The sequence below is a fragment of the Branchiostoma floridae genome, chromosome 4, assembly GCF_000003815.2.
Source record: "Branchiostoma floridae strain S238N-H82 chromosome 4, Bfl_VNyyK, whole genome shotgun sequence".
Lineage (NCBI taxonomy): Eukaryota > Metazoa > Chordata > Leptocardii > Amphioxiformes > Branchiostomatidae > Branchiostoma > Branchiostoma floridae.
In genome coordinates, this window is record NC_049982.1 from 23,766,536 (window position 1) to 23,777,429 (window position 10,894).

Sequence of the window (10,894 nt, forward strand, 5' to 3'; positions counted from 1 at the left end):
TTGTAAAGGATATACTATTTCTGTTGCCCAAACCTCTAAAATCTCATTCTGTGCATGCTGAATCTTGATAAATAAATGAAAAATCCAGTTCCAGATACTAAGTACACTGTATGCAAATTTACATAATAAAAGGAGTACTAAACTCCAGAAGGGACTGTTATTTTCCAATAGATAATGTATCGATGAATACATGATCAGCCGACTTTTTTGCAGAATTCCACAGGTGGCGAATGACGCGACGTGTGTTTGTAAAGCCACATGACATTCACTAAACCCATGCAGACACTACACATGTATTCCCTTTAAGCCCCCTTCACACGAGAGCACGAATCAGTGGAATGCCGTCGGAATGAAAATTCTTTTCTATTCCTGGCAATTCCTGGCAATTCGTAGTGTGTTCTAACTGCATTCCAGCTATTTGTGCCCATTCTTTTGGCTAGCCCGAAAGTTTTTGACATGTTAAAAACTGTCGAGGTGCATTCGAAGTGGAGAAATATTGAATGGCATTCATAGTGGATTCCAAGTGGATTCTAACTATTCTAACTGCAGTCTGACCGCATTCTGTGGAATTCCAATATCATTCGAAGCATTCTTATCTCATTCGATGGAGAATCCTGCCCGAATGTGGCCGAAAGAATATCTGGAATGTAATCGGAATGTCTAGAATACACTACGAATGCACGGGAATAGAAAAGAATTTTCATTCTGACGGCATTCTGGCTCATTCAGTCTCGTGTGAAGGGGATTTAAGGCCCATTTGGAATTCCCACCTGAATGGCCCCGAATGTGGCACGAATGTTGCAAATAATTCATTCCGGCTGGTTCTGCTTGATTCCTGCTGATTCGGTTTCCGTGTGAAGGCCCTATTACATATACTATAGACACTTCCTTCATCATAATTACTTTAGGCATAAATGAGGGGCAATGAGCACACACAATTGTTCACAAGATATCAAAGAATACATAATGAGTTTTTTATCGACCCTCAAATTGGTTTTGTAACCTAACTTTTGTTGGGCCTTGTCAGGCACATTGTATTCAGCCATGGGCTGACATTGTTTAATATGATTAGAATGTAATTAGAGAATACTTGGGGAGTTTGTGACATCCTGAGTGCTTGTTGACGACACAGTAGCCACACTGTCGACATGACGCATCAAAGACCTGGGGCAAAGGGACGCATCACGTTCAAAGCGGCGGAAGCATACACGGACGTAACCTCCCCCAATAGTTCACACCTTTCAGTCATGGTAGCTGTATCTAACGGCATTTCGCAGTAGACTATGAGCAAAGTGAACTCAGCCTGGACCCCCTAATACGTTTCATCATGCAGTGTTCTAAGGTCTAACCAAGAAGGGCTCATATTGGAAAGTCTCACGGATGTAACATACTATTGTCACTCCTTGAAGTGTTCCGTTCTGTGGCAGAGGTGAAGGGAGGTAGACATTAAAAATTGCGACCACTACCTGCCTCCAAGACGTTAACATCTGCTTGGAGAATACTCTGATCCGTTACCTTAACATGGAATCGATTTAGTCTAGAACAAAGACAAAGATGCGTCTTCAACGACATTTATTCAACGTACCAGCCGCAATATTGGAAATGCATATATATATATATATATATATATATATATATATATAATCATCACTGTTCACCAAATTACATGTGGTTGATTAAATATTACGTGTATGGGTTATGTAACAAATGCTTCGTCTATCATTAATTAGATACATTGCCGATCTGACCAAAGGTTCACGTAAAATGTTTATCTATAAAAGGAATTCCACCCACCAATAATCGACCAGTTTCTTAGTTTGGGATACACATTAAAATCGGCCTCATCAGATTATGTTTGAGCAAGAACCCTATAGATGAATATGACGCCATTCAGTTCGCGGTAGAAATTAGGAACGATGTCACGTGCCACTTGTTCCCAGGACCCCTTCTCTTCCAAGGTCACCATGGCGGGCTCCAGCTTGTCCCTGTACGCCTCCACAGTGTGCAGAAACTCTTCCCTCATCGCGATGCAGATCAAACCGCCTGAAACACAAACATCGGCCCATTAATGGATATTGCAGTTACTTACACATAAACAGAGGACAACAGACTCTTTCCCAACTGTCTATCATGTATTTTGTATGTATGTAAAAATTGTGTACAGTCGCATGCAAAATTATTCAACCCCCCTCACATTTTTGCTATTTTGGTAAAACAAGATACACTACAACTACAAACTAGTACCAAATCATATGACAGATGAACAGCTAGTTTATAACAATTTGAAACAAGAACAAAAGTCAAGATTTTATTTCAAACTTCATCCAAAGATGCAAATTTTCTAGAAAAAGCAGGTTGCAAAATTATTCAACCCCCTGCAATGATGTGTCTTTAGCATTTCGTGCAGCACCTTTTAGCTGCAACTACCTACTGCAGACAGGATGATAGCCTATCACAAGCTTCTGGCAGCACTCTTTGGGACTTGGGCCCATTCCTTTTGGGCAATGGTCTCCAACTCAGCAATGTTCTGAGGTCTATGTGCCACAACAGTGTTCTTCGGATTCCACCAGAAATTCTCAAGTGGGTTCAACTCTGGAGACTGTTATGGTCACTCGAGAACATTCTGGCATTTTCTCCCTAACAATCCTTTGTGGATTTTTATGTGTACTTCGGGTCATTGTCTTGCTGAAATGTCCAATGATGCCCCAGATTTAACTACTTCAAGGACTTGCTGACATTCTGGACCAAAATATCCTAGTACTTGCTTGAATCCATGGTGCCTTCAACACAGTACAGTAGAGATTCCCAGTACCATGAGAAGCAAAACTGTCCCCCACAGCATTACAGTCTCACCACTATGCTTCACGATAGGCAGGGTGTTCTTCTCCGCGTACGCCTCACTCTTCCTGCGCCAAACATACTTCTTATCCATAGGACCCAAGAACTCAAGTTTTGTTTCATCAAACCATAGAAAAGTGTTCCAAAACGTCTGTGGCTATGGCTATGGCAGGTTGGTTTGAGCATACTGGAGTTGTCTTTTCTTGTTGCGTGATCTCAGCAACGGTGTGGGTTTTGGGGTTCTGGGCATTGAGCTCTTCAGTATGAAGTATGTGGCGTACTATGTCCACTGTTACATCAGTTCCTCCTGGAGCCAAATTGTTTTTCAGGTCCTTTGCTGTAAGCCTAGGGGTTTTGTCCACATGTCATCTCGGGATTATTGCTGTGGCTGCTGAATTTTGGTCAGATATGTAAGCAGATCCAAAAAGAGGTTGAAGCTGGGGCATCATTGGACATTCCAGCAAGACAATAACCCCAAGTACACATCAAAATCCACAAAGGATTGGTTAAAGAGAAAAAGTTGGAATGTTCTCGAGTGACCATAACAGTCTCCAGAGTTGAACCCACTTGAGAATTTCTGGTGGTATCCGAAGAACACTGTCGTGGCACATAGACCTCAGAATATTCCTGAGTTGGAGACCATTGCCCAAAAGGAATGGGCCCAAAGTCCCAAAGAGTGCTGCCAGAAGCTTGTGATAGGCTATCATCCTGTCTGCAGCAAGTAGTTGCAGCTAAAAGGTGCTGCACGAAGTTCTAAAGACACATCATTGCAGGGGGTTGAATAATTTTGAAACCTACTTTTTCTAGAAAATTTGCATATTTGGAAGAAGTATGCAATAAAATCTTGATTTTTGCTCTTGTATTGAATTGTAATAAACTAGCTGTTCATCTGTCATATGATTTGGTACTAGTTTGCAGTTGTAATGTTTCTTATTTTGCCAAAATAGGAAACATGTGAGGGGGGTTGAATAATTTTGCATGCAACTGTATATAGACTTATAGGACTTATAAGGACTCTAAACGATGTAAAGTGTATCTTTGTTATATACATTGTCTGACCCTTGCCTCTTCCCTCATGACCTCAATGAAAAGCGGCCTGCAGGCCGATTTGAGCTTCCATGCATAAATAAATGTTCAAACAAAAAACAAACAAACAAACAAACGTGTCAGCTCTATTACGAAATCTGCTCTCGCGAGAGAACAAACTGGCGTAAGCATGTGTGAGTTGGGCGAAAACGAGGGTCGGGCTGCAAAATATCTCAACATGTAAAACCTCATTTTACCACCGGACCCTTGTTTTCGAAGATTTCTCAGTTTTTGAACGGGGTCTTCTGCCTACCATCGTTTCGGTATGGTAAACACTCTACTATCTCGCTACTAGCTGGCGCTGTTGCAAAAACAATGCGGTCCCAAACGTATTAGATTCATTTTAGTCCTTTAGCCATATCACAGAACAAAGTTTTGCCTTACCTGGTTTAACGATGCGGATGAGCTCCGGAAAACAGTCGTCCTTCAAGTGACCTTGACTGAACGACCCGCAGCAAGCAATGGCGTCATAGTGATCTGAAACATAGAGACAGTTTGTGCTGTCAATGTTCTCTGGATAAGCGCCTTTCGGGTGATCCGATTATGTCTACCTTGTCAACATTCATGTCGTGCTTAGTGTTCAAGATTTTAACCTCGAAAACATATGTAACCTAGGCAACCATAGATGGCAGTCTTCATCCCTTATCTACACTGCTTTGTGACTCTCCTGGCCTCAAGACAAAATAGCAGCGAAGTTACATTATAGGCCAACACTGAATTGTATATCATGGCAGTAGCCTGTCAAGTTGATACTATAAGCATTGACAGAAACGAAATATGATAGAGGATGAGGATACAGAGGAAAACGGATACAGTCGTTGCATGAATCGGAAAGAAAATCTGCTCCAGTCATGAACCTTGATCCAGCATTGAAACTTTGTCATGTTTGGGACCACATTCGCCTGGCTGCAGCAGCGACACCTAGCTGCAGTGCATTGTAGAACCAGTCAGAGGACCGTGCCAGAGAGACGGTGACCGAAACTCCGGCTAAGCATTATCTCTTTGATTGTGTGCAAAGAAGTTTGTATTATCCAGTGATTCAAATGTGGTGAAACTATTCACGAATTTATGAGCACAGTACGACTACAGAGTAGCTATGTTTTCCACGTTCACACGTACCGTCTTGTATGTCGAGGCGCCGTGGTCCCAGGAAGTCACAGATGTACCTGTGGTACAGGTTCCTGGATTGGGCGATGTCTAACATACCCTGGCTGCCGTCAATCGCATCCAGGTTGGTATAACCCAGCTTTATCAGCTTCAGGGGAGCCGAAAGGAAAGAAATTATCAAAATGATACCATAAAAGTTACTTAACCACAACATGTTTTCTAACTATCGCTCTGTATTGCACTGAATGTCTAAACCTGGACACCGGCAGTTACAGAGCAACCTGCTAGGAGGCCAAAACCTAAACCACTTTTTCTTACATTAACAACTATCTGCCTATCTCAATACCAAAGCATTTCCATGACAAAACATACTGTAACCAGACGTTCTGTTGCGGTGCCAAGGAAATACTCTCCAGGCAGATTTGCCTGTGGCATAAGATAGTATCAAAGCTGGTCAAGGAGTATAGCCTGCCAAAGGGAGTGATCATGGAGATTACCAAGGAAATTCCGGAAAGCCTATACACATGCAGCTGACCAGTTACGATGAACTACCTAACAAACAAGCATACCAAATATTGTCGCAATCAATACGGGGTTTTCAGGTTATCCGTAAACGCAAACACTCACTCAGACAGACACACCAAAAACAGTACGTTTATCGTTTTATGGAGGTAATAAACCGGCCCTGTTCGCCTTACCTCCATCGCACACAAGCCGGTTCCGGCGGCTACATCCAGGATCCGTGCAGCCTTGTTCCCTGACAGGACCTCAGCTAGAGCCTCTGCACACTGGCGGGGACCGTTGTAGTTCAGATCAAACAGGTCCTACAGACAAAAACAAAAATTGGTTTAACGACATCACGGTTTACCATACTGTAAATCGTGATGTATCCGCTGTGGTTTTGTTCGCGCATTCACAATACCTCGGTACAATGACGGTAGATCCAAACTGCAATATTTAGAAGATATTACAATTGATATCCCTAAATACCCTGTTTTCAAAACAGCGAATATCGGAGATTGTGGTGAACTTTCGTTACTTACGACATATTCCCGCACAGTTTCTGTTTATGTAGCGCACGTAATTTACGCTATTTAGGGAGTGTTCAAGTCTCTGTTGTTGGAGTATTTTTTTTCTTCAATGAAAAGGGAAACTTGTATTCTGGCGTATGCATTCATGGGACGTAGAAAGTCTAAAGCTGGTTGAGAAATAGCGAAAGGGAATTTAACTGGGTTAACCTCCCATATTAGGTAAAGCCGCCCCAGGTGTTCCACCCCAGCCTCATTGAAAGAATATTGGTACCATCAAAACAGACCTTCCTTACCTTGTCATACCTATCGGCCCATGTGTCGTAATACCTGAAGACCTCTTCCCTGGTCATGCCGGTTTTCTGTGCACCATGGCAGAGGGTGTCGCTGAGTTGGACGTCTACTGTGCCATCAGTGCCCGCCATTCTTCTTGCTTATCTGACTGCGCAACGAAAAACGCCAGCTTTCGTTAATGGCTGCTGTCAGAGTACACAAAGCCCATTTAATATGGCTGCTGTCAGAGTGACCTAGATTTTCTGTGAACCGTATACACGTCCGGTAACAAACATTCTAACAACACCGTATACAAATACAGCAATTTCTACTTGATCGCGATAGGCTTAGTAGTGAGACGTACATCAGGAAAATCCGCTACTTATTCAAAAATTCAAGACTCCCGTGGTGCAACAAAATACCAGGATTATCACTGACCTAGATATTCCTGTAAATTTAGTACAGACGGTGACCAACACTCTACAATCGATACCACAGATACTCTCTACTGGTAGTATAAAAGGTTAGAAATCTGCTATACAACATTGAAGGCCCATGGCAGCTAGTGGTGTTTATACAGTGTAACTTCGGACTGGTCTGCGATAGTAAATAGTCTCTACCAGACTCCGGATCGCTGGAAAATCGTAGAAATGGAACAAATAGAGAGGAATATAACGGGCCAGGGAACAGCTCGCGACATAGTAAACATGACATCAATGACACAAAGCCCATTTAATATGGCTGTCAGCGAACTGGTAAGACCAGTAGGCGACTGGACATGATAAAAACCTATCTAGACTAGACAACCCTATAGGTCAGATAAAGGATATACCTTCGAATGTTACCACAGTCTGTGATGGTCGGGTAGCCAGAGGGACTTGGTCCAACCGGATGTCAGTAAAATCAGTGGCCTAGCCTCCTTCACGTGAGTGATAATTGGTTTGCAGAGATTACTAGTTTTGAGCTATCAGCGCTGCCCCATGCGAGTAGGTCAGAGGTCACTAGGCCACTTGTCTCAGATTACTACTAGTTTTACCCTCGCGTTGCCAATGGCAGACTTGTATTGCTGCAATTCTTCTTTTATGATTAAGTGGTGCAAATGATGCCTAGGTTATGATAATACGGTTAAGATCATGGTAAATTTTCTCAAATTTAGTCTTTTTATTTCATTTTATGAATGGATGCCGGATGAATAAATCGCTAAATGAGTGAATGGACATATGCTCTCACATGCTAATTTAGCTTAACGTGAAACTGTTGAACAAGTGACTGGTCTGGACATCTGAACACATTGAATTCCTTTTCAACGTAGAATGTTCTTCATGCTGTTTTTTTTAGTCCGTTAGGCATATCTTATTCGTCTGTGGTTTTGTGTGAGTTTGTTATGTATTGTAAATTGTATGTATGACGCAATCTTAGCTTAGAGGCTGCGATTTTTTGACAAATAAACCATTCTCTTTCTAATTTCTCATTCATCAAATAGAAAAACAATTCACCGAGGCATTCTCGAGTTATCGCGTTCACACACACACACACACACACACACACACACACACACACACACACACACACACACACACCACAAGCAAGAACGCTACCTTTTGACGAAGGTAATGTCTTTCTACGTAGCGTGACAAACTCTCATCAGAGATCCATACTTTGTTCAGTGGATACATTCCCACCCAGCATACCTGACAATAATGATACCCCACGGATTGACTTCTGCATGAACTGTCCAACCGGTCTCCAACATGTTTCAACTTTGGCATGGGTGTGTTACTGTTGCTTCGTTAGCAGATCTGTCAGCCATATATATGAAAACAGGAAGGCACAGCCGAACTACTGTTGAATAGACTTTGCCAACCTTGTGACTTAGAAGCAGAAGATAACATTTTGCGACGAATTATGCGACACTACATTGAGACACGTTTAAACACATGCAAGAATCATGATGGGGTGGTGTGGTGTTGGGGTGAAATGATAACACGAAATGTCTCAGCTGGTCGGCGTATGAGCCCTGAGCTTTAACTCGCCTTGGATTTACACACAAACACAAACACACACACACACACACACACACACACACACACAAACACACACACAAACACAAACAAACACACACACACACACACACACACACACAAACAGTGTCACTCACACATGCACTCAAAGTCTCAAACACAGACATTTCTGATCAATCCCTCAAAATGTTAAGACCTCTTATTGTGCACTGATGACCGGCAGTAGACAAGATGATACACCTGTTTACAACTTCTGTGCCGGTAAAACCCGTTTCTGGATGTCACACATATCAGATCTCTGTACTTCTAATGCTCTAAAATGTCACACAAAAGCTGGATTGGAAGAAAACTGCACGGTTAATTACCTAATTGATATCATGGCTACTATTGTGTTGTAAAAAATGGTCAATGTAGAAAAAACATCCAAGCGTTTAAGCAGGTCACCTGGCTACAGGTCAGTGACCCCTGTAATATAAATGTTTGGGCGTTGCCTGTTCTGGCCAGGCCAGTCGCAAGGTCATGTAAAGTTAATTCGTTTTCATCACGAAGACCTATCAAATTTAAATAAATACCCTTATGATGCAATCCATCCATAATTTCTTAGAATGTTGTCTGACAAAATATCCGGAAACACAAACAGACAGACAGTCACACACAAACAAAGCAACACAAGAGACAACAAAAACAAACCCCATTTTTTCGGAGATAAAAATTGGTCGCCTGTTAATAGTGACTGATTTTTCACATACAGTATAGATATGTATTTCATTTGCCTTCTCCTGATAACCAATTACATGTTGGAGGGTGATCATAAAATCCTCTAATAACCCCTTCTTACAGCCTTAAAGCGTGACGATCCGATTAATATAAATAATGCAACCTCTGCTTGGAGAAAAACAATGTCTTTTAACCTCCTTTCATGTAACGTTAGCACTAAATTACGAAGCTCGCACAAAAACCGTATAATAAACCGCACTACCTTCCCTTGTCATATATACACAGCATTACACCCAACACAACGTGACGACTAAATCAATCAATGACAAAAGAAAACTGCCTTACCGTTGTGATAAAATTCTTCCAGTCCCGTCAGACAAACCCGGCGTTATGGAGACACCTCACTGTCATTATTTGCATATGAATGACAAGGCAATCTCGTTCCCAGGTACCTGTCATTTTTAACGTTCGTTGTTGAGGCTGGTTTACACATTACACCGCATAGCCGCCCAAAGGAGGTTAACCTCCTTGGCCACATAAATAACTGTTACGTGAACATACGTAACAAAGAGTTTTCATAATTCCACCAGGTGCCATAATACCGCCACATCAAAAAACGTTGTTATAGAGGCCTTCTCAAGATTGTCGTAAATACCTTTTACCTTATTGGTACATCCATTTCAATAACGTTTATTTTTTGGACTTCTTCTCATGTGGCGGTAGTATGACACATGGTGGTATTATGTGAGTTGGTGTTTCTTATCTTACATGTCCACAATCACGAAGACATGAGGGGAAATCGAGTCCACTTAGTAGACTACACTTCTTGTGATAGCCTCACAATGTATACATACTATTCTTTTATTCTGACGCAAATTCCTTCCTTTGACCATAAAAGCTCCTTGCTTTGACAAGGTTTAGATAAAGGGTCACGAATGATGACAACTACAAATTACAATTTCCAAACCCATGTGAGATTGCCTTTAATCTCCTTGCTTTAAGTGATTACGTCCAATTACTGTGAGCCAATCACGATCATCTCTGGTGCCTTTCAATTGTTTCAATTTTCGCAATGACGTCATCTTCGCCAGGGGCAGTGGAGTGGAGATAATCGAAAGCTACAAAAAGTACAGTGACTGCCGTAAGAAGTGGAATGAGCCAGAATGCCATCGGAATGAATACTGAAAATGCAAAAGTTCGCGGGAATTTGATTTCGCGGTGGCGGGAAAATAGAGCTTTCGCGGTGGTTTTAAGTTCGCGGTAGCGCCACAGACTGTAGCCACATAATATAATGGATAAATAGATCTTTCGTGGTGGTTTTGAATTCGCGGTGAAATGACCACCGCGAAAACCACGAACATAAAACCACCGCGAACAATTCTGCATTTACAGTATTCCTTGGTATTCGTATTGCATTCATGTATAATCCTGAATATTCGTAGTGCATTCTAGAAATTCTCACTGCATTCCAGATATTTGTGCCCATTCTTGCAGACGACCGGTTCACCATCGAATAAGATCAGAATGTTTCGACTAATATTGGAATACCGTAGAATGGGGTCCTGCAGTAAGAATACACTTTGAATGCCGTTCTATAGACTGAGGTAACTTCTGCGCAAAATCGCATGGCAATTGACTTGGCTGCTCTTGTGCTATGCTAGAACGTGTATGATGGAAACTAATTTGGCCCCACTTTCTGTGTGCAGCCGGACGCACGAAAGTAAATTATGTAGAAAACATTACTCTGTGTACATTGTGCATGTAGTAATGTCTGTCCCTTCCATCAAGTTCAAATGATACTATATTGGACCGACGTTACATGCA

At 41.9% G+C, this 10,894-nt stretch overlaps 1 protein-coding gene across 2 annotated transcripts; it reads right to left on the minus strand.

The window, feature by feature from the left end:
• Nucleotides 1-1,754: 1,754 nt before the first annotated feature.
• On the minus strand, nucleotides 1,755-9,570 carry LOC118414590 (methyltransferase-like protein 27). 2 transcript variants are annotated; one of them, XM_035818746.1, is made up of 6 exons: nucleotides 9,416-9,570; nucleotides 6,356-6,501; nucleotides 5,730-5,855; nucleotides 5,044-5,179; nucleotides 4,309-4,401; nucleotides 1,755-2,043 (listed from the first exon to the last, which is right to left on the minus strand). In XM_035818746.1, exons 2-6 carry the CDS (start codon nucleotides 6,482-6,484, stop codon nucleotides 1,850-1,852), a joined length of 678 nt encoding a protein of 225 aa, XP_035674639.1. In that variant the 5' UTR covers nucleotides 6,485-6,501; nucleotides 9,416-9,570; the 3' UTR covers nucleotides 1,755-1,849. The 2 variants fall into 2 exon arrangements, with proteins under 2 accessions (XP_035674639.1, XP_035674640.1); XM_035818747.1 differs by lacking the exon at nucleotides 9,416-9,570 and adding an exon at nucleotides 7,165-7,271.
• Nucleotides 9,571-10,894: the final 1,324 nt, after the last annotated feature.